The sequence below is a fragment of the Ursus arctos genome, unplaced genomic scaffold (genome assembly GCF_023065955.2).
Source record: "Ursus arctos isolate Adak ecotype North America unplaced genomic scaffold, UrsArc2.0 scaffold_15, whole genome shotgun sequence".
Lineage (NCBI taxonomy): Eukaryota > Metazoa > Chordata > Mammalia > Carnivora > Ursidae > Ursus > Ursus arctos.
This window is the reverse complement of record NW_026622819.1, coordinates 44,423,824-44,447,816: the sequence shown is the minus strand read 5'-3', so window position 1 is coordinate 44,447,816 and position 23,993 is coordinate 44,423,824. Positions and strand designations below refer to the sequence as shown.

Below are 23,993 nucleotides of genomic sequence, written 5' to 3'. Positions count from 1 at the left end.
TATCTTTTTACTTCTCCCAACAGCTGTGTTCATATGCAGAGAACAGTGACTTTATTCCAATTCTTTTAAAACAACTCATAGTATGCTATGGTATAGCAACAAATAGTTAAGCTGAGGAAATGCGAAACCGATCAACTTTCTTTTCTTATCTCCTATAGGAGGAGAAGGAGACAGACCTTCCCTCACTTTATACAGCTGCGGAGGGGAAGGGGTTGTCTTACAGCATAACCCCTGGAAGCTTGGTGGAGAGGCCTATGATATCAACAAACTCATCAGGGACACCAATTCAATCAAGGTGAGTTCTTGTGGTCTAAAACCTTCTGAATCTTCATCTTTTTGGTTTCCCATCATGCATAATAAATGCCATTATTAGAGATATCCAATATGCTAATCAGATTTCTTAGATGTTCCTAAAAGCCTCAGTGAATTTGTGATTTATAACACATAAGATAGAAGTCTTTATCCCTGAGTAAAGCAAGGAACTTAACCACACACATATACATATGCACAAAAGTTTTGTCTCAGTTGCCATGGTGATTTATGATGAATTTTCAGATCTTGGATATAAAGCATCCTTTTCAGGCCAGCCACTTCCTCCAGAGTGAGACTTTGGTAAAAATTAATATAGTGGCCAAATGTGGCTGCAAAGCATTTTGCTCAACACAGAATAACCATTTTATTTTTAATTTTTTAGTGAAATAATTAAAGAATTTACACAAAAATAATACACATAGTTCCCTTATATCCTTGACCCAGATACCCACATTTAATCATTTTTGCCTTACCATTTTATCTGTCTATGCCAGAATTGTCTTTTGAAGTGAAACCATAAATGTTGAGATTTCCTTACTCTTTCAAATGAGCATTTTTATTGGTGCTCATTATTTTTGAATGACTAGCAAAAATAACATTTAATCATAAATTGAATTATTGTTATCATCTATATTTTTTCATTAAATATTATCTCAACATTAACATCCAACAATGAATAAAAGAGACAAAATTCCTATTCCTAAAGAGCTTTTAGTTTTGTGGTAGTTGAATATATGGATCAGAACCTCATACAAGGGGGGGCACCTGGATGACTCAAGTCATTGGAGCATATGACTTTTTTTTTTTTTTAAGATTTTATTTTTATTAGAGAGAACACAAGCGGGGAGGGGCAGAGGGAGAGAGGGAGAAGAGGCTCCCTGCTGAACAGGGAGCCCAAAATGGAGCTTGATCCTGAGACTCCGGGATCATGACCTGAGTCAAAGGCAGATGTTTAACCAACTGAGCCACCCAGGCGCCCCAGACCATGATCTCGGGGTTATGGGTTCGAGCCCCATGTTGGGTGTAGAGATTACTTAAAAATAAAACTTAAAAAACAAACAAAAACTTCATACAAGGAGTTTGGGCTGGAGTTAGAAATTTGAAATTCCTGGGGCACCTGGGTGGCTCAGTTGGTTAAGCATCTGACTCTTTCATTTGGCTCAGGTCATGATCTCAGGGTGATGAGATTGAGCCCTGCATTGGGCTTCATGCTGGGTGTGGAGCCTGCTTGGGGTTCTCTCTTTCCCTCCCCTCTACCCCTCCCCAACTGCTTGAGCGCTCACTTATTCTCTTTCTCTCTCTCTCTCTCTCTCAAAAAAAAAAAAAAAAAAATTGGAATTCCTTCAGATGAATGGTAGCTGAAGAAGCTGTGGGCATATATAAAATTGTCTAAAGAGACAAGAAGACAAGAGGGACAGCCTTGGGGAAATACCAATAGTTGGGAGGGAAAAAAAAATAGAAGGAAAAGAAACAGAAATAGGAAGAAAACCAGGGTAGTTTATATGAAGCTTTTGTTAAGGAGACTGACCCCCATGTTATCAAGCCAATGAACATGTTACAAGCTCTGTTGTGGGATAAAAACTGGCCTCTCTTTTTTGTCCCAGTTAAGGAAATTACAATTAGAATGCTTGCTTTTAATAACTCTTGTAGTAACTCTAACTATGTAGGTTATTTACAAGTTGCATAATTAGAACATTTTAAACTCTAGGGATTTTTTTCTTATGCTGTCATCATTGATTTGTAAGATATTCAGAGAGAAGAACAATGCTTTTAGTCAAGATTGGTTTGTTTTGCTTTCTAGTACAAATTGCCGGTACACACAGAGATCAGCTGGAAAGCAGATGGCAAAATCATGGCTCTTGGCAACGAAGATGGGTATGTGTTTGTTTCTTTAAAAAAAAAAAAACCAGAAAACTTTGTCATTGCACATACGCTTGTCATTGCACAGCTGATGAATGCCATCTATAATGTTAGTTGGGGCAGCCCTGTGGAATATGACATTCTGACCTATCCTTGATATCCTTGAATGATCCAGGAGCTCCCTGCATCTTTGAGAATGCAAAATAAGCTGGGTATTTTCAGTCTGGAGGAATGTTTGCCTGTTCAGTGTTTGGGCTGTCATTATGCTTCACAAAATGCTCATCTACTGCACTGAACTGCCTAAATCTTTCTTCTTTTTTTTAAAGTAAGCCTGGGCAGAAATGCTTTCTAGACCTCACTGTGATCCTTCTGATGTTGATCATAGCAACATAGTCCTAATTTAGCCACTGGTTCATTAATTCTTCTTTTCGCTTTTCCATAGCACCATTTATCACAAGAGCCTGATAAACACAACTTTACAGAGATTGTTGAGATTTTTTTAAAGCTGAATATACTTGTTGAAAGAACAGCCTTTTGTATCTGGTTCTCTGTAGGAGAGTGACCTTTGCAGTGATAGATAGGGTTATCCCATTCCATTGCACCTTTATCTGAGTGATGGAATGAGGGAGATACCTGTTTACATTAGACTGTACTTTGATCATCCATCTTTTTCTCATGCGTTTGTTATTCCAGATCAATAGAAATATTTCAGGTTCCCAACCTGAAACTGATATGCACCATCCAGCAGCATCACAAGCTTGTGAATACCATTAGCTGGCATCATGAGCATGGCAGTCAGCCGGAGCTGAGCTATCTGATGGCCTCTGGGTCCAACAATGCGGTCATTTACGTGCACAACCTAAAGACTGTCATAGGTAACTTGGGTTTCTTACATCCTGGGATGATAACTGTTCAGCTACTTTGCATTCCAAGGTTTATACCTTTTTACTTGCTTCTTGGTATTAAAATGTTATTCTCATTGGGGTTTTTTTTGCTTTCAAAAGTAACATAGTCTTCTTAATTAAAATAAGACAGGTGCCTGTGTGGCTTAGTCGGTTATGCATCAGACTCTTGGTTTCGGCTCAAGTCATGATCTTGGGGTGGTGAGATGGAGCCCCACGCAGGTGGTTAAAAGAACCCCTTTTTAAAATAGGAAAACAGTGAGATTACTTTTTTCCTAATATGAAGAAATTATAATCTAACATTGTGCTGTTTCCAGAGTACTGCCAAGTATGTGCTGTCAGCCACAGTGAAAATAGTTGACATTTTTATTTTCTCTAGAATTTCCCATAGTTTTCTGAGAATTCTTATCTGTAAACAAAAAAAAAAAATTATTCTAGCTCTCTCACGTTAAAAGCATATGGAGAAACTATTAAAGTATAGACAGACTTTCCTAACAATAAATAGTAGACAGTATGTAACTTATGAGCGTGATATGTTAGAAAGCTTATCCTGGTCCTTATTATTAGTGGGATTCCAAATTAAGCATCCACTCGGCAGAGGGCATTAATTCTTCAGAGCAATGCAGAACTTCGTCTACTTTAACACTAACATCTCAGTTTGTTTTTTATTTCATATCTACTGAATAACAGAAAAAGACCAGAAAATGGCCAGAATCAATATTACTTCATTTCAGACTTAGAGGAAAGATGCAAGAATAATACAGAGCACTCTCGTACACCCTTTCACACGTTCAACAACTGTTAACCTTTTGTCATATTCACGTGGTTCCATGTATGTGTGTGTGTGCGTGCCTGTGTACATATTTTTTCCAAACCGTTTGTGTTGCATGCATCATGCCCCCATGGCCCTTAATATTTGTGTATTTTGTAAGAATGAGGATATTCCCTTACAACCCACAGTTCCATTATGAACTTCAGTTAATTTAACATTATATCTATACAATCAATCAGTCTACCATCCATATTCTAGTTTTGTCAGTTGATCCAGTAATGTCCTTTATATCTGGAATAGTCTCTAAGTTTTTTGTTTTTTTTTTTAATCTTTGAAGAATATTGCCCTGTTACTTTATAGATGTCCCCTCAGTCTGTGTCGGTCTGGTATTTTTTCATGATTAAGATCAGATTATATATCTCTAGCTACCATAAAAGTGATGATACGTCCTTCTTGATATCACATGCAAAAGATATTTTCATTTTAGTGGCTTTTAGAAAGACAGAAAGATAGCGAATGCTTCTTGCGGTAAACCCATGTGCCAGGCACCGCGTATGTGCCCACTCTCTTAACCAATAGATAATATTGCCTGCTAAAAGTCATCTAGAAAGCGTATGGCAAAATTTTGACTCTCCGTGTTAACTCCACTGTGTCTTTTTGTTGTTGCTGTTGGTAGAAGTGACATCTTCCCCTTGTCTCTTAGAGAGCAATCCTGAATCTCCAGTGACCGTTACAGAGCCCTACCGGACCCTGTCAGGGCACACAGCCAAGATTACCAGTGTGGCTTGGAGCCCGCATCATGATGGAAGGCTGGTATCTGCTTCCTACGATGGTACAGCTCAGGTACTAGTAGGTCCTTATTCTGTAGGTTCTTCACTACGTACTCTAACTGGAGCTCTTTCCTCTTTTCCCCCAGTTGTGTACATTCTTTCCCTGGCCGTTATCTTCTACAGAATGGGGTATTCTGAGCTCTAGAAGTAGGCATTTTAGTTCATCGCACATATCTGGGCCCTTGGCAGGCTAAGATTGGGTTTTTGGGTTTTGTTTTTGTTTTTATTTTTGTTTGGCTTAGATGAAAGGGAAAGTATTGATAGGAACTAGCCAAATTCTAATGTTTTTTAACTTTTCATTCTTACTGTCATATGATGGACTAAACTGATGTGAGAAGTACTTGCTCCTGTTTTAAACACACAAACAGTGGCTATAAATCATGAATAGTTTTTAATGATAAGTTGGTGAGTCGAAAATCTTCAGGGTGTAAAAAATAAAGATGAGATGCCAAGCCAGAGCTATGAGGTAGGACTTTCAGATACCAGAACCAGAACAGACAAGAGGAACCGGAGAGCTAACCTCTGGTGGATGTCCACCAGAAACCCCAGCCCAAAAAACATAGAATACTGGTTCAGTACAGTGAAATCCACACGGCACCATTAGAAGCTCACTCCGAATCATCCCCATAAGAATGTCTCTACATCCCAGAGTACATAAACCTCCTACAGGAAATAACAGTTCTAAAATTCGAACTAAGAGAAAATAAAAAATCCTAAGGGGAAATAAAACTAAGCAGATTTTTTTTAATCTTTTTTTAACTTATATCCCCCCAAAGCAATAGATAAGCCAGAAATTATCTATGCTATCATGTGACTTTTGGTTTTAGGTGTGGGATACTCTCCGAGAAGAGCCTCTTTGCAATTTCCGAGGACACAGAGGTCGACTGCTTTGTGTGGCGTGGTCCCCACTGGATCCAGACTGCATCTACTCAGGGGCAGATGACTTCTGTGTGTACAAATGGCTCACTTCCATGCAAGAACATTCCCGGCCTCCTCAAGGTCAGTTAGAACCAGGAGCGCATAAATGCTTGCCTAATTCCCTTTCTCCCTTCCTCAGTAATTGATCAATTCCTCAGTAACTGAGTTGATCAAGGTCAAGAAAAGAGGACATTCTTGCAGGCTGGCAGTGATAGTATTGCATGGGTCCTTCCTAATCAAGGAAGGCAGCCATGAGGGGCCATGAGGACAGCATCCAGGTAGTAACAGGTATACCTAGCACCCAGATCTTGGTTTCTGTATATCATTTTTAAAAGAGACCAACCAGAGCTCCTTAGATAAATGGCTAATGCCAGGTTGGGACAGGATGGGCCTGGAACATCATCTGGTGCCACAGAGGAAGAAAGTGCTCAAAGAACTGAGATCTACCAAGAGGACAAAGAAGCTAGCTCGCAGGGGCTCCCGCTAACCAAATCTGGGACAGTCTGAACTTGAAAATAATGAACAGGAGAATTCTGTTTCTGGAAGTCAAAGATCAAGGTGCAAACTTGCCCACGTGCCATAAACAGCTAGGAAACTAGACAGAGGGGCGCCTGGGTGGCTCAGTTGGTTAAGCGTCTGTCTTTGGCTCAGGACATGATCCCAGAGTCCTGGGATCAAGCCCTGCATCAGGCTCCCTGCTCAGCAAAGAGCCAGCTTCTCCCTCTGCCGCTCCCTCTGCTTGTTCTCTCTCTTTCTCTCTCTCAAATAAATAAATAAGATCTTAAAAAAAAAAAAAAAAAAAAACTAGACAGAATAATACACGAGTAAAGATGACCCAAATAAATGAAATATATATCCACATAAAAAATTTGTAAAAGAATGCTCATAGCAGCTTTATCTGTAATCACCACAAACTGAAAACAACCCACAAGTCCATCAGCTGGTAAATAAACTGTGGTATATACCTCCAGTGGAATTCTATTCAGCAATAAAAAGAAAGTAACTACTGATAATCACAATAAAATGGATGAATACCCAGAAACGTTACACTGAGCAGAAGATGCTGGGCACAAAAGACTACATGCTGTATAATTCTTATGTACAGTAGGAAATGCAATTATATATAATATGAAATTCTAAAATAGGCAGAACTATAGTGACAGCAGATGAGTGACTGCTTGGGACTCAGGAAGTGCATCTTACTGCAAAGAGGCAGGAGGGAATGTTTTGAGATAATGGAAATATTTTATATTTAATTTGTGGTGGTGAGTTACATGACAATGCATCTGTCAAAACTCATCAGAGTATTAAAAAGTGGGTATATTATGTTAAACTATACCTCAATAAAGATAATAAATGCCTTAAAACTTAGAAAGTAGGGCACCTGGGTGGCTTAGTCGGTTGAGCATCTGCCTTCGGCTAGGGTCCTGTTCCCAGGGTCCTGGGATTGAGCTCTGCATCATCGGGCTCCCTGCTCAGTGGGGAGCCTGCTTCTCCCTCTCCCTCTGCCCCTCCCTCCCACTCATGTGCTCCCTCACTCTCTCAGATGAACAAATAAAATTAAAAAAAAAAACTTACAAAGTAAATAAGTAGTAATGTTGTTGTTTTTTTTTAAGATTTTATTTGTGAGAGAGAGCACAAGCAGGGGGTGCATCAGGGAGAAGGAGAAGCAGGCTCCCTGCTGAACAAGGAGGCCAATGCGGGACTCGATCCCAGAACCCCAGGATCATGACCTGAGCCAAAGGCAGATGCTTAACCAACTGAGCCACCCAGGTGTCCCAGTGTAATGGTTTAAAACAAAATAGGAATCCATGAGTCCGTATTGGGGGAAAAAAAAAAAGGTCTAAATAAATGGGGAGAAACAAAAGCTCTTGTTCATAACAGAATGCAACTAATAAATGCAGGATGAATGATGGAATCAGAAAATTACCCTTTAGCAGCCATCACAGTAACAGTTTGTGGTCAAGAAAGATTAATGGATACTAAAACTAGCAGATGCAAATACTTAGTAATTACAAAGGAAAAACAGTTTTTCAGGGAGAAACCTGCAAGACACCCCCTTAATCAAGTGATCAAAGTAAATAACCAAATAATGAGACAGAAGTTTTATGCTACCTCGAATGTTGTATTGACAGCATCATTCCAGACCAAAATGCAAAACCTAAATTTAATCATGGCAAACATCAGGCGGTGGGGAAACTCAACAAAGTAACTGTCCTGTAATCTTTACAAGTTTCAAGTCATGAAAGTCGAAGGAAAACAAGCCTGTCTCAGGCCGAAGGAAACTAGAGAGACATACAAGCAAGTACATCATATAATCCTGGATTGTTTCCTTTTGCTATAAAAGACATTCTTGGTACATTTGGCAGAACCTGAATAAAGTATGTGGAACAGACAGTAGTAATGTATTAATGTTAATTTCCTGATTTTAATGGCTGTGCTGTAGTAATGTAGGAGAATGTCCCTGTGTATACAATACATACTGTAAGTATTCAAGGATAACTGGGCATATCATATTCATAATTTAATGAAATCCTACAAGGGTTTGGTTAACATGTCGATCATACAACTCTAAAAATTCATTGGGAAGGAAGGGAAATGGTGAGAATGCTATCAAAAAGAAGAGTGATGAAGTTTTGGAGATTATCTCCTAGAGTGCCTTTAACCAAGAAAATATATTTTAGTCTACAGCCATCCCACCTTGAACGCACCCAATCTTGTCTGATCTTGGAAGCTAAGCAGGGTCAGGCCTGATTAGTACTTATATGGGAGAATATGTATTTTAGTCTGTCCTTGTCTTAACTGTGATTCCTCTAGGTAAGAAGAGTATTGAATTAGAGAAAAAAAGGCTCTCTCAACCTAAGCCAAAGCCCAAAAAGAAGAAAAAGCCCACCTCAAGAGCTCCCATAAAGCAGGAAGTGTACGATGGGAATGAAGACGAGAGCATCAGGGAGAGCTCAGGACCTGTTGAGAATGGCGTGTCAGACCAGGAGGGTGAAGAGGAAGCCCGGGAGCCAGAATTCCCCAGTGGCGTTGCCTCAGTGGGTATGTGGCCAAATCCTGCGTTTCCCAGACTCTAGGAGTTAGTAGGCATGATCAGCAAACTAAGCCAGGTTCTTACTCAGTTTGCAACTTCTCTGCCTCTGACCTACTTATTGTCCCATCTCTTGAACTTAGGTTGTATCTTTGGTCCCGTCAAAAACTGCATTGAGTTTCTTAAAAGATTGTTTAAAGCCTCTAAACCTGTTTGAAGTGTTAAAGGGGATCTGGTGGAAGACTGGGATGGAAATAGTAAAGGTCTTACCAACTTGGGCACAACAAGACTACAGGGCAAAGTGAAACCAGGGGAGTATAGTCATAGAAACTTACATGGGAAAAGTTTTCCCAGTAGGACATCTAGCCAGTTACAGAAAGAAACCACTGTTCCGTACAAATGCCTGGCCTAGAAGCTACCACCACTCTGGGAACTTGCAAGTTCTCACCCTTCATAACGGGGTTTGTACCTAGTGTGTTTGTGGTGGCGTTGTTGTTTCTAAAAAAAATGTATGAATTAGGTTCTTCTAGTCTGGTAAACTGTCGTGGCAGTTAGATTTCTCACAAAACAGTTTTTCAGGATTTTGTCACTAATTTCTAATAATGTAGTCTGTTTCTAGTTTGAAGAGAAAAAAAAGTTACTGGATAAAATTTTAGTACTTTAATTCTTTTTTATATGTTTACCTTTAAGCTGTGGTGCCTATGACCTGTTAAAATGATTAAATAGCAAAAAATATAAATAGAAGCAGTGATTTGTGTTTAATTCTCAAATGGAATGTTCTGATGTGACAGAATTAAAATGGCCAAAATATATGGTACAGACACATCCAGACCCTTTCCATCCCAAGGGATGGCTGTTGGACCCATAGTTTAGGAAAATAAAGAACTAAAAGTTTAATGGGTTTATTTTTTTAGGCCCATGAAAATACCTCTTCATCACAAAATGGTTGCACAAAATGTCCTTTACCCCTACAGATCAAAAAAGCTAGACTTTTTTAAAAAGTTCATGGCTATGTGTCATCAGGATTGTGACTCCATTACCACATACCCTTAATATTCTCTGGTGTAATTAAACATGCAACTAGTACTTTGTCATCTAAATATGTAAGAAGTCTTTTGCCATCTGAGCAGAGTTTCAGAATTCCTGGGCCTGTGGTATAAAATTGTGGGGGCTAGAAACAACTTCTCTTTAGACCAATTAGAGTTCTAAGTAATAAACTTACAGATTCCTAGAATACAGTTTGTGAGGTGGGAAAAGGGAGAAGACTACCCATGCTTCCTTTCCAAAGTATTTTATCTCCTTTTATGGAATATATAAAATCACACTATTAAGTCTGGTATAGTTGTTAATTATTAAAAAGAACTGGATTCTGCATTGTTCTTCTCCAAACTTTTTTTTTTTTTATCCCCCATGATGTAGCTTCTAGAGAACCAGTTACCTGCGCTCCAGTTTTATTAGGCTTTGAAAAGTCAAAGGTCACTGTTAATAACAAAGTCACTTTACTGAAGAAGGAGCCACCTAAAGAGAAGCCAGGTTGGTGTCTACTGATTAAAATATTTTGTGAAAACACCCTCAAATATTACATGCAACCGAAAACTCCGAAGTGTTTGGTTTTTATTGTTTTTGGTTTTTGTTGGGAGTTTTGTTTGTTTTTTATGTTTTAAATATTTGTTTGTTGTATTGATTGTTTCGGTTTTGGGTCATGTTTTTAAACAGTTTTAACAGTTAAACAATTTTAAGCATTTTTCAATGTTTTAATGACGAACTGTCATTTTGCAGCTGTTGAGAATGCTTCACGGGTGTTTGTGTGTGTTGTAAACACTGCCCCCAGCTAATTTAACTTGAAAGTTTCTTTGTAAGAGTAGGAACTTTTCTGATGCCCAGCAGTATCCTTTCAGTAGCTTACTTTCACACAATGGCCATCTGGTTTTGTGATTCCGATCAGCTCTTCTTCAGGAGGTCTGTATTGTTATTACATTTCAGAATCCTTAACCAAGAAGCGAAAAGCTCGTTCCATGCTTCCACTGACTACCAGCCTGGACCACAGGTCCAAGGAGGAGCTTCATCTGGACTGTTTGGTATTAGCAACTGCAAAACACTCCAAAGGTACAAAAACAGACTTCCTTGGCCCATCCATACTCCTCTGGGAACTAGCACATAAGAGGCACTTGTATATATGTTGAATGAATGCGCAACCAAATGTCTAAAATGGTCTGTATTTCTACATTCTCTTCCAGGCTTCCCTCCCCCCCACCCCGACCCCAGTGCCAAGCTTCCTATTCTGATCCACTATCAGCACTCCCCATTGACTTTGAGATGCAGTACTCTGACTTACTGTTATAAATTGAGTTGTTACCAGCCATCTGTGTGCCAGAATTGGTAGGATGGCTTAAAAAGCTCAGCATGAATCCACTCCTTCAACTATCTTTTCCCCAGGAAATAGTACCTTCATGTAGAAAAAAGAATACTTGCTTATTAGAAATATACCCATTATATGGCACTTCCTTTTTTAGAATTTGGGTGGAAGTTTTTGTTTTAGGAGGTTTTTTAATTTTACTTTTGCAAAGCCCTCATTCAATGCCTATCATTTTGACATTTTGATTTTTAATTTTCAGTTCTACATGTTAAAACGGGATACATAAGATAATGCTACTCAGAGATTCAAAAAGAAAATCTTTTTTATATTTCCACCCTGATACCTACTCTTCCCATTTCCCCTCAAGGCCAAGGCCACACTATTTCCAGTTTCTTGTCTCTCTCCAGAAATATTTTATGCTCTTCTTATACACATAGCCCTCTTTCGGGGACTTTTTGATGACTTCCTATAACTTATACACCTAATATAGTTTTACATTATTAACCTTACTGGAAAATTGCTCGGGTGACTTTTTTAAAAACAGAATGAATATTGAATCCCTCTGTGGTAGATCCTAGTGAATGTTAAGAACATTTCATGTTAGTTTTTTTTGTTTTGTTTTTTACTGCATTTAAAATACATGTTGAATTTGCAGTTGGCTTTTTATATCCCCTTTCCCGCCCCCCACCGAATCTTTATTTGAGCAAACTGAGAACTAAATTGTCTCACTGGATTTTGCCAAGGCTGAGCTTAAAAAACTCAAAATGTTCTCAGATTTTCCTACCGTCCTATCCAGCAGGGGTCTCTGTTAGGGTAAACAAGAGCACAAGACTCTTCTTTTCACTGTCTGAAATGGGTGTTCTGGACATACATTTGGAAAATTGGACAGAAAATAGTAACCTCATTTTCCTTGTCTTTTTGAATTAGCAGAGCTAAATGAGGAGGTGTCTACTGATCTTGAGGAAAGATTTCACCTGGGGCTTTTCACAGACCGGGCTGCCCTGTACAGAATGATTGAGGTTGAAGGTGAGGCAAGTCCAGTGAACATGACCCAGTCTATCTTTATGCTTCCCTAACACTTCATTGGTACCTCTTTTATGGCTGCCATCCTGCTGCATCATAATGGCTCATTTTACATGTCAACTAACTAGGTTTTGAGCTCCCCGATCTGCATATTCGCATACAGCCCGTGCTTCGGTCATAGGACCAGAACGTACAGTGTTCACTGTGAGTGTAAGTGAAAGTGAGTGGGTAGACAAGGGACTGAGTGGACTTCACACCACGTTACGAACACTCTGGGAGATGACTCTCCTGTCAGCCAGCAACAGCGCATTCTAGGAGTTTGTTCCTCTCTTTCATCCGGCCTTTCTTACTCTAGAAGTCTGTGTAGACAGAGGTTTCTGAAACATCTTCCCAATATTATCTCTCATCCAAACAGGAAAAGGTCACTTGGAAAATGGCCACCCCGAATTATTTCACCAGCTCATGCTTTGGAAAGGAGATCTAAAAGGTGTTCTTCAGACAGCAGCAGAAAGAGGGGAGCTGACAGACAGTCTTGTGGCAATGGCACCAGTTGGTAAGTTCTTTTCAACAAAAGTGCTAACCCCTTTAGGGTATGTCCACCAAAGATGGACACTCACACGGCACCTGGGGGCTCAGTCTGTTAAGCGTCTGCCTTCAGCTCAGGTCATGATCCCGGGGTCCTGGGATGGAGCCCTGCATTGGGCTCCCCACTGCACTGGGAGTCTGCTTCTCCCTCTCTCTCTGCCCACACCCCCCACCCTGCCCCCCCGGCTTGTGCTCTCTCACGTGCACTCTCAAATAAAATCTTCTAAAAAGACGGACCCTCTCTTGCAGGACAGTTTGGGCATGTCTAATATCCTTACCTCAGTAGTTCTAAGTGTTGGGAATTAACCGTACTCACACATGCAAGATGACAAGTATACATGGACTGTCATCACAACAGTATTGGTAGTAGCAAAAGATCAGGACAGGAACCTCTCTGTCCCTCAGGAAGAGACTGGTTAAATCTCGTACCTCTACAGAGTAGAAGCTGCTATGAAAGAATGAGGCAGCCCTGTGCGTTCTGATATGAAATGGAGCTCCAGAGTGGAGCAAGTGGGGAGAATCAAGCTGTAGGCGCACAACAGTATTTCCTGCTCTGTGATTTATATTTCAATGTATCTTCATAGACTATGTCAAAAAGGTTTCAAAAGAAACTAATAATAGTGGTTTTCTCCAGGGAAAGGAATTTGGACGAGTTTGGGTAGGGAGATGCCAGGATAACAAGGAAAGTTTTTATGCCATGCCCAGTGTTTTAACTGTATTCAAGTATACTATATATAGAGAGAGGGGGTAGTACACAGGTCATTGCTGTGACTGACAATGAATTTCACAAACTTGAATCCACCCTTGTAATCAGCACCCATATCAAGAAGTGTAACACTGCCAGCACCCTGGAAGCTTCTCTCATGCTGCTCTTCAGTCAGTCTCCACACACCCCAACAAGGGTAATCACTGCCCTGACATCCGTACTCTTTTGTACCTTTTGAATTCTGCACTATTTTCTATGTGTTATATGATCAAAGAAAAAATTGATGTTTTAAAATGTAGGTATAGGGAGAGTAGATGAAGCAGATGACCTGTAATGGCAACTGAATTAGTATCTAAATGTACTTTATGCAGTGACTAACACCAAGGCATTTTCAACCCAAGTGTATGTGCTTATTTTTTTTTCTTAAACCTGCTTCTTATTCAACCACTGTCTTTTGTTTTTTTTTAAAGCCGGCTACCATGTGTGGCTGTGGGCCGTGGAAGCTTTTGCCAAACAGCTGTGCTTTCAAGATCAGTATGTCAAGGCTGCCTCTCACCTACTTTCTATCCACAAAGTGTACGAAGCTGTAGAGCTGCTCAAGTCAAACCATTTCTACAGGTTTGTATGGCCCTGCGGTCGGACCGGCAGTTGGATACAAGGTGGCATGCATCTGCTGAACAGCTCTGCTCACTGATAACCAGCACAGACCTCTGTTGTAATTAAACATCCCAAACATACGGAAATATACGTACACCGGCTTAACAAACATCAGTGCACCCACTACCTATACTTAACAAATGTTAATTTTTATCAGTGTTTGCCACTGATCTTTTTCAGAACTTCTTTATCCATAAACTAACACAAATAAAACAGTATGAGACAAAAGGGACAGGATCTTGCCAACCACCCCCAAAGCTCCCTGTGCCCCGAGCTTTGTTTTAAGTTTAACATTCCAGATTTGGTTGAATTGCCTTTCTCCAGTTCTGTCCTCATCCCTTCTCTAGAAGTAACCACTCTCCTGAGACCGGTATGAATCCTTCCTGTCCGAGTTCTTACACTTTCACTATAATACATTTGTAAGTAGTGACAAACAAAAGGAGTGAAATATTTCTTGTAAACAGCATACAGTTGGGTCTTGTTTTTTATCCAGTCTGATGGTTTCTGTCTTTTAATTGGAGTGCTTAAATATTGGTGCAATTAAAATTTACCATCTTGCCGCTTGTCCCATCTATTATTTGTTCATTTTGTCTTTTCTTGCTTTCTTTTGAATCAAGTGAATATTTTCTTATCTCCAATACTGGCTTATTAGCTTTACTCCTATTCATTTATTTTATGGTTGCTTTAGGGCTTGTGATGATTAGCAATTTATCACAGTTTACTTTTAAATAATATTGTATTACTTCTTATAGACAACATCTTTCTTTTCTTCCTCCCTGTCCTTTCTGCTGTTGTCATATATTTGACATGTTATAGCCCCACATTACACTATTAGAATTTTTGCTTTAACCTGTCATTTTTAAAATAATTTATTAATTTAAAAATTTTTTAAATATTCGCCCATATACGTTATTTCCAGCATTTTTCACTCTTATAGGTCCAAGGTTCTAATTGCTCTCAACTCCTTCACCTGAACAAGATCTTCACTCTTGTAGTGTGATTCTTCTGGCAGCCAATTCCATCAACTTTTGTCTAGAAAAGCCGTTAATTTTGCCTTCATTTTAAAGGATCTTTCTCTGGCAGTTTTTGTCTTTCAGGGCATCAAAGATGACACTGTTTTCTCTTATGTTGTTTTTGACTTGACTACTGCATTTAATCTCATCTTTGTCATATAGGAACTATGTCATCTTTCTCTCTGTTTTTAGGACTTTCTCCATCACTGATTTTCAGCCATTTGATGTGATGGCTTCGGGGTGACTGTTTTTCTTTATTCGGTTTTGGTCTGTCTTCCTTTAGAGAGTGCTGAACTCTGTTCTAGAGGGCATTAAAGTTGCTATGGATCCAGGGCGCTGGATGGCTCAGTCAGTTAAGCAGCTGACTTCAGCTCAGGTCATGATCTCAGGGTCCTGGGATCGAGCCCCATGTCAGGGCTCCCTGTTTAGTGGGGAGCCTGCTTCTCCCTCTCCCTCTGCCCCTCCCACAGCTTGTGCTCACTTACTCGCTTGCTCTCTCTCTCTCTCTCTCTCGAATAAATAAAATCTTCAAAAAAAAAGTTGCTATGGACAGCTTGATCTTTTCATGGCTTGCTTTTAGGCTTTCTTGGGACAAGTTTAGAGAAATCTATACTCTAGAGTTAGGGTGCACTTCTACCTTCTGGTGTCTTTACTGAACCCCTTGTGTATTCAACAAATCAGAACTCAAATGTCTGGCTGGTCAAAACACAAAAGTCCCCCAGGCCCGAGTGAGCTCTGGGAATTACTCAGCTTACAGTTCCCTGATTATTCTTTGTCCAGCCTTAAAAAGTTTCCTGCACATGTGTGGCCTCTGTGTTTAGCAAAAGACTCCATGGGATCCCCAAACAGTTCTGTAGTCCCTTCTCTGGATAGCTTCCTTCCTATCATGCAGGCCCTCAAATTCCAATTGGTTTGTCTCTCCTCCACTCAGTGAGACTGCTGAGGCTCTGCTGGGGTTCCCTGTAGGAAGATGGCTGCAGGAGGGCCTTGACAGGGTTCACATCATTGGTTCCCTTCTCTCCAGGATGACAGTCCTGAGCTGCCTGGTGCCCAGTGTCTGAAAAAAATACATATTTTGTCTAGTTTTTGGCAGGAGGGTAAGTCTGGTCCCTGTTACTCTGTCATGGCTAGAAGCTGATGTCTCAAAGTACTTCTTAAACATTGCTCTGCCTAGATCACCTCAATCTAATATACTTTAATTCCAGCTACGACTTCATGTGGGCTGCAACTCAGAAGTTGTATGTCACCTGGAAAATAGTAGTTCACAGAATTTCAGATACTCCAAATGTTAACACATTTCATTATAAAATATCAAAAAAAATCACATTCTTTAATACCACCATCAGTCTCTTCAGAAGAATCTTTAACTTTTGGGAAGCTGTCAGGCCCAGAGTAGCAGGCACAAATTTCCTAAAATTCTAGGTTTCACTTGAAAGCTCAAATTGTATCATTGGCAACAATATTGGTGGTTGTTTCCTGTGAAGTGACAAGACTTGGGGACCCGCAGGAATCCACAGACCACACATTAAGAACTGCTGACCTAGGTGAAGAATTGAGCTCAGCGTGTGGTTTTAATTTCTCATGTAATGCAGGAAAATGGTTTTTTATAGGCAGTTGGAACAGTATAAACGATACAAGAGGGACAGTTTGTCCTATCTTCTAGCGTTTTCAAATTGGCTAATATCTGTTCTTGCCTCTAGGGAAGCTATTGCAGTTGCCAAGGCCCGATTGCGCCCAGAGGACCCAATCCTGAAAGACCTATATCTCACCTGGGGAGCCATCCTGGAAAAAGACGGCCATTATGCTGTAGCGGCCAAATGGTAAGCCTGAGGGAACAGGCGTGTATCGGAACGTAGAAGAGCAGGATAAGAGTAGTAAGTTTAGCGGGGAAGGTAAAGTGACTAGAAAATAAAAAGGCATATGTGTATTAAACCCAGCTTCATAAGATTCATCAGGACCTACCTCCTTGGTATTTATATGAATCACCATAACTATTCAAGAAACCTCAGTAGCAGACTCAGGAGGTCCCCCTTATTCTAGTGACGTCTTTACCATCAAACAAGGAAACTGGAAGGGAATAAAGATTCTGGGTTCAGTTCAGCAAACTGAGGTTCCTTTATGTCCTTACCCCTGTATGATGCTGTCATTCTCTGTGTGGCAGTGGAAAAGGGAATAGGAGATCTGTTTATGACACTTAGGGTTTTCTTTTGTATTACAGCTATTTAGGGGCTGCTTCTGCTTACGATGCAGCCAAAGTTTTGGCCAAGAAGGGAGATGCAGCATCACTTAAGACAGCTGCAGAGTTGGCTTCAATTGTGGGAGAGAATGAGTTGTCCTCTTCCCTGGCTCTCCGATGTGCCCAGGAGCTGCTTTTGGCCAGGAACTGGGTGGGTGCTCAGGAAGCCCTGAAGCTACATGAAAGTCTAAAGGTCAGTCTGTTATTGTATCTCCTGGTATTCAAGATGAAAGGACCCCAAGTCCTTTTCTAGTTGAATTCCAAATGAATAACCCAGTTGAACAAGCTGTACCAATTCGGCAGGTATCCTTAGAAGCGTCCAGCAAGCCTTGACCATACTATCCCCTGGAAGTACCGTGGCTTCTCAGTTGCCATATTCAAAGTAAGAGAGAACGTGGTCATTCACAGTAATCTCCTTCCTTATCAGTTTGTGTTCAACATAATATGATTAGACTTCAGTCAGCTGAGCCCCTGGGCTAGCAGTCTGTTATCTCTTCGTTGGTGTCATCAGGTCTTCTTTGAAGAGGGAGAGGAAGAGGGATTAGCCTCTGACCGAAATCATGGTGCTCTGCCAGTGCACCCCTCTTTAGCTTTAAGCCATAAATAAGTGTGGTAAAATCAGTATTTTGTTAAATGTCTGTTTATCCCTTTCTGGTTAAAAATGAGTAATTTACCACTGTCTTATTTGACACATCAAAACAGAGATTACTTTAAAAGCATCAGCACTCTCAGTTTCCAGAACACATAAACATTTTGTCCATTTTAGACAACTTTGCTGGTCAGACACTAACATGAACATTTGTAAGTTCCTCTTTCCCTAGTAGAGTTACTGGGCCCAAAGACAGTTCCTAGCTAAATATTCATAGCCCAAGAAAAATAGTAGCTTTCTGGGAACTGCAAAATAAAAATGGAGACAAAAGTAGTACACCCTCAAAGATAGTGTCATTTGGTATATTCGTTATAAAGTGACCAAATCTAGAGAGTTTAATTTATATATAGCAAAAAAAAAAAAGTTTCCAAAGTGGTTATTTAGCATTTCTTCTTTTCTCTTAAACAGCATCCTTACCAAAGCAAGAAAACCTTTAAGCTTATGCTAAATGCTGTTCTGATAATGATCAGGCTATTTTGGCTATGTGGAACAGAAACCTTCCCAAGCTTAACTGAGAAGATATTATTATAAGGGTACACACGAATCTCATGGCAGCTGAAAGTCCAGCAAAAAGAAAGATTTTCTTCTAGAGCTTCTTTCTGTGCTTATTCTCTTCTCTTCCAGCTGACTCCCTCTTTAACCTACTGAGACATGGTGCCTAACACCTGCCCCAGCTCTCAGGTCTACACAGCTTATCTGCTCTAGCACCTTCTGCCTATTACACTTTACTTCTGTATCCCTGAATCTAAAGTTTGGGCAGGGGCTAAGAACTGGATGAATCCAGGCCATCTTTTCTCAAACTGGGGCACAAGACTTGGGTGGCTGGCCTGCATGTGGCTCACATTATAGTGGGCAGGGCTGTGTTATAAAAATGTTGGCTTGGGCTCCCGGCTACCTCCAGAATTCCTGCAAAGGCATCTGGAAAAATATCTGTTAGATCACATCTTTTCCCCCCTCACTCACAACTCTCACTGGCCAGAGGCAGCCTACTAAGGGGTTTGGTTGCTGCAGAGGTAACGGGGAACACTGAGAAACTGAGAGCTCTCAAGATACTCAGGCACTTCCACTGCATAACAGTTCCTGTCCTTTGTTGTTGGGTTGCAGGGGCAGAGACTGGTGTTTTGCCTTCTTGAGCTACTGTCCAAGCACCTGGAGGAAAGGCAGCTTTCAGAGGCCAAAAGTTCTTCCTACAACGCTTGGGCTGCAGGCACTGACGGGCCCTTCGTGGAGAGGGTGACGGCTGTATGGAAGAGCATCTTCAGCCTGGATACCCCAGAGCAGTATCAGGCAGCACTACAGCAGCTGCAGAGTATCAAGTACCCGTCTGCTACAAATAACACTCCCTCCAAACAGGTACCCTGTCTGCACTCTGTAGTAAGACTTCTTAATCCGTGTCTGGTATATGCCAGTTTGCATTTCAGAAAAGACCAAGGCAGGCCCAGGCAACCTGGAAAGATCCCTTCAGGCTAATTAAAGCCCTTTGACTTTGAAGTTAGTCTTGATCAATTTTCTCTTAAAAAAAAAAAGAAGAAGAAGAAAAGCCTAAAAATACAGAAAAACATAGAGAAAAATCGAGTACCCATCAACCAGAAGTAACAGATGTTCACATTTTGTCATTTTTGCTTCATAGTTTTTTGGTTTTGTTTTGTATAGTCTTCTAGTTTTTTGTAAAAGAAATATAATAAGGTTGAAGTCCCTGGTCCCCATTCCCCTTTCCTAGCTCACCAAAGGCAGCCCCTAAGTCAGGCCGTATGTATTCTTTTGTGCCTTGCTTATTTCAGTGAGCAGTTTATAAAATCTCTCCATACTGATGCAAAGAGAATAAAGTTGACTCATTGTAACAGCTATACCCATCCTATAAATAGGTATCAGTTGATCTTGTTTTTCTTTTGAAAATGAGGGCACATTATTTTTGAGAAACAAGACTTCCTCAAGTGATTTATAGCACTTTGAGAAACAGTTGGGCAGCTTCTTGTAAAGTTAAACATAGATATGCTCAGTGACCCAGCAATCCCACTGCCTAGATATTTCACTAAAAGAAATGAAATCAGGTGTCCACACAAACTTGTACACAAATGTTCGTTGCACTTTAGTTCACAACAACCAAAAATGAGAAACAACCCAAATGTCCATCAGTTGGTGAATGGATATGCAGACCGTGTTCTAGCATACAGTGGGATACTATGCAGCACTAAAAAGGAACGAACTAGTGATGTACAACCAGTATCAGCGAATCCTGAAAGTATTACAATAAGTGAAAGAACAAAGGCACAAAAGACCATATACTCTAGGTCTATTCATATGAATTCTAGAAAAGACAAAATTTATACTGGCCAAAACCAAATCAGGGAGAGGGGAGTGCCTGCAAAGGGGCACACGGGGATATTTTAGAATGATGAAAATGTTCTAGGTCTTGAGTTTGGTGGTGATTGTAGCGTATATATCTATACAGATATATGTATTTATCAAAGTCAATAAATGCTCACTATAAATTTTCTTAATTATACTCCAGCTTGGTTGGTTGAATTACACCTTTTTGTTCCGAAACTCACTTTTTGTTTTAATTAAATATAAATGTCAAGGCATTTTTTTTTTTAGCATGAACAGACTTTAACACCAGACAAGGTATGTTACTATGCAACTAGATAGGAAAGTTTCTCAGATAGGGAAGCAAAAATGGGTGGTGGAGATAGGAGGAGCTTTCTTAAACATACACTGTCTATACTTCTTCCACGTGCAGTCAATAGGAATATTTCTGGTATCATCCCAGTGCTTGCTGTGGGAGAATGTTTAACCAAAACTCTGGCTCCTCCCTCCAGCTTCTGCTTCACATTTGCCATGACCTGACCTTGGCAGTGCTGAGCCAGCAAGTGGCCTCCTGGGACGCAGCTGTGGAAGCCCTGCTTCGGGCTGTGGTCCGGAGCTACGATTCAGGAAACTTCACCATCATGCAGGAAGTACACTCAGCCTTTCTTCCTGAGGGTAAGTGACCCGCCACCTCTGCTGGGGCATGCGTACTAGTGGATGATGCAACCACCACCAGTGGTGTCGCACTAGGAATACATTTATCATTGGAAGATAGAGACCAGCCAGCTATGTCATTCAGCACCAAGTTTGAATTCTCTTACCCAAGCTCCTAAGAGGTAACCAGAATGACTGGGCTGGTTTCCTTTACCTGGCCTTATCTACCTTATCTACCTTACTGCCTTCTATAAATTTTCCTACACAGTTTGAGAGAAATAGCAATGTGCTCACAAGTTAGTTACGAATGGAAAAGCTCATGGGGTACTTGGCTGCCTCAGTCAGAGGAGCATGGACCTCTTGATCTCAGGATAAGTTTGAGCCCCACAGTGGGTGTAGAGAAACATTTCAAATAAATAGATGAATGAATTTGAAAAAGAATAGTGAAGCACAGCAGAAAGACATTCTTTGAACTGCATAGTCACTAAACTAAATCACTGTGATTTTTTTTTTAGAGACATAGAGGGATCTTACCCCCCAGACCTTTCATAGGAAGATGCAGTATTTTTTCTCTAATACTTTGATTGACACGTAGACTACAGCAACAAGAACGCTGTCCTAGGTCAGGAAATGTTTGGCTCTGGTTGGCTTTTGGTGAAGGGCATGTGGTCCCATGATCACTGCTATCCTTTCTTCTTGAGATCCTCTCCTTGGGTGATAGGAAACATAAGGGAAGGGGCCAGATTTCTAGCAGATAAAGAAACGCACAACCCTAAATCCTTTTCTTCTCCTCCTAGGCTGTGACCATCTAAGAGACAAACTGGGCGAACATCAGTCCCCCACCACACCAGCTTTCAAAAGCTTGGAGGCCTTTTTTATTTATGGGCATCTGTATGAATTCTGGTGGTCTCTCTCCAGGCCTTGCCCCAAATCCAGTGTTTGGGTAAGGGCTGCTCACAGAAGGACAACCTCTCTTGAGCAAAGCCAGCAGATAAACAATGCCAGCACTAAAGAAACGGACCCCAAAGTTTCCGAGCCAGAGCCAAGCAGGCCTCCAGAATTAGATGTGAGACTCACAGAACAAAGCGAGCAAATGCTGATCACTTGTAAAGAGCTCTTTTCAGAAAAGCATGCCAGTCTCCAAAACTCACAGAGAACCGTTGCTGAAGTCCAGGAGACCTTGGCAGAAATGATCCGCCAACACCAGAAGAGTCAAGTCTGTAAATCTTCAACAAATGGTCCTGATAAGAATGAATCAGAACAGGTAGCAGAACAGTCCCTCTCTAGTCCTCCGAGCGAGTGGTAAGTATAAGGTGGAATTGGAAATACCCTGCTGAGTTCTCACATCATCATCAGATAAAAATCAGCACAGATGAGCTTGATCAGGTCGCTTGCCGGCACCATAATGTAGTAGGCACAGGCTTTGGAGGCCAACATGGGGTTCTAATCCTGGCTCTGCTGAGTGACCTCAGGCAAGATTTTTAATGTTTCTGAGCTTTTGCTCCCTCATCTTTAATTGGGAGTACCTACTCCTACCTCACTTGTTTGGGGAATTAAATGAAATCACAAATAATGTTAATAACCATAGGACAGACAATAAAATACTACCTTTGAGCAAAAAGTAGATTTCCCCCCAAAAAAATTAATCATGTCAAATGGGGAGTTGCATTATTGCATCATTAATGAAAACCATAGTTTTTCAATAGTTCTGTGCTATCCCAGAAAATACACAGAAAGGGTAGTGGTACAAAACTGCATGCTGAATTAAGAAAATCCCAAGTGATCAGAATGCTGTCCTGATCACTTCTGTTGAACACAGGGACCAGGTGGATGACAGGAGCCACTCCCTAATCACTGTAAAGCGCATCTGCACTATTGCAGGGCCCTCTGCCTTGGGCATTTGTAGTGATGAACAATTACTGATTGGTTATTATGCTGAGTGCCTTTTACCTAGATTGTCTTCCAGCACAAGGCTTAAAACTTCGAAACTAGTACCATCAATAAACTGATAACTAGTATCAGTAACTAAAAAAAAAATTAAGTTTTGAAGCCCTTGTATATTTATTGCTGTAAAAATACTCCCATTGGGGGGAAAAAAAAGATACCCATTGAAATTTTGAGTCAGAGTTTTGAGTCACTTCTCCAGTAAGCCACCACACTCTAGGCAGCTGTGGGTTTGGTTTTAGTAACAAGAAAAACACTAAAAAGTTCTCTAACCCAGCAGCTCTTAACCTCTGCATCACAGGACTCTTTGAGAAGCTTAAGACACTCTTCCCAGAAAAATGTGCATCCATACATCTACGGTTAGGAGCCCCAGCAATGTCTAACTATTCCCCCAGAGAAATCCAGGCTTTCTGCACTTGGCTGCAGGACTGAATCCCCTCAAGGTCCTAAATTTTCATTAGAGCTATGTGTCTAAGAAGTGGGGATTTGGAAAATAATGAGGAATGGTATTTCATTTTGAAAACTTTATATCACATTAAATTCCCTCCTCTTGACCTTTGTATTAAAGATGAGAGATAAGACCCAGATGACAAAAGAATTTTATTTGTAGGATAACAGTTAAAAGTTATGTGGGGCAAGGCATGTGATTTATGCTTTTTTTATTATTATTACTAGTAAAGAAGAAAAAAATCAGCCACTTTCTCTGCCTGAATTAACCAAAAGGCTTACGGAGGCAAATGAGAAAATAGCTAAATTTCCTGAGAGTGTTAAGGTAAGATTTACAGCAGTTCCTTTGGTAAAACTTGATTTTTTATATTATCAACTGACTATACCAGATTCTTTAAGGTCATCTGATTCTCGGTACCATTTCTGAAATCTACACATTTGTATATGCTTAAAAATTTAGGATCCCATTGTGTCTGGTTAACTAAAATGTTTTGTGAGAACAGGATTATTGATAACACAAGCAATTTTATACCTCATTCTTCAGAGAAATGGAACAAATTTTAGAATTAGGAGGTAAAATAAAATTAAAATTGGTACCATGTATTTGATAGCTTACAGATGGATGGCCCTGGTATTAAAGGAGAATCATGATTTGAATTGAGTAGGGCTCTAGAAAATGATTCTTTCATTTGAGAAAGGATATCCCAATAGCCATCCCAGTTTTGAGTATCCTCTATCCTTAGAGTAACTGATGAAGAGCCTTATAAGGGAAATGGCTCAGCCGTGCC

At 40.4% G+C, this 23,993-nt stretch overlaps 2 protein-coding genes across 5 annotated transcripts in view; one reads left to right on the top strand and one right to left on the bottom strand.

Moving 5' to 3' along the window:
* Positions 1-23,993, top strand: part of GEMIN5 (gem nuclear organelle associated protein 5) — a 40,081-nt gene that overhangs the window by 14,280 nt on the left and 1,808 nt on the right. For 2 of the 4 annotated variants that reach the window (XM_026510843.4, XM_044388543.3), the window contains exons 11-27: positions 159-295; positions 2,114-2,187; positions 2,866-3,047; positions 4,550-4,689; positions 5,504-5,675; positions 8,412-8,639; positions 10,048-10,161; positions 10,612-10,734; positions 11,915-12,010; positions 12,423-12,560; positions 13,769-13,916; positions 16,669-16,788; positions 17,187-17,397; positions 18,958-19,206; positions 20,673-20,835; positions 21,612-22,116; positions 23,434-23,530. In XM_026510843.4, coding sequence (XP_026366628.1) covers positions 159-295; positions 2,114-2,187; positions 2,866-3,047; positions 4,550-4,689; positions 5,504-5,675; positions 8,412-8,639; positions 10,048-10,161; positions 10,612-10,734; positions 11,915-12,010; positions 12,423-12,560; positions 13,769-13,916; positions 16,669-16,788; positions 17,187-17,397; positions 18,958-19,206; positions 20,673-20,835; positions 21,612-22,116; positions 23,434-23,530 — 2,897 coding nt within the window. Of the gene's footprint in view, positions 1-158; positions 296-2,113; positions 2,188-2,865; positions 3,048-4,549; positions 4,690-5,503; positions 5,676-8,411; positions 8,640-10,047; positions 10,162-10,611; positions 10,735-11,911; positions 12,011-12,422; positions 12,561-13,768; positions 13,917-16,668; positions 16,789-17,186; positions 17,398-18,957; positions 19,207-20,672; positions 20,836-21,611; positions 22,117-23,433; positions 23,531-23,993 lie in introns of all 4 variants that reach the window. The other 2 variants (XM_026510842.4, XM_044388542.3) reach the window with 1 other exon arrangement.
* The window catches only part of CNOT8 (CCR4-NOT transcription complex subunit 8), a 42,460-nt gene continuing 20,661 nt past the window's right edge, over positions 2,195-23,993 (bottom strand). Inside the window, exon 7 of the mRNA XM_048224346.2 lies at positions 2,195-3,483. Within this exon, the coding sequence (XP_048080303.1) occupies positions 3,364-3,483 (120 nt within the window). The 3' untranslated portion in view covers positions 2,195-3,363. The remainder of the gene's footprint in view (positions 3,484-23,993) is intronic.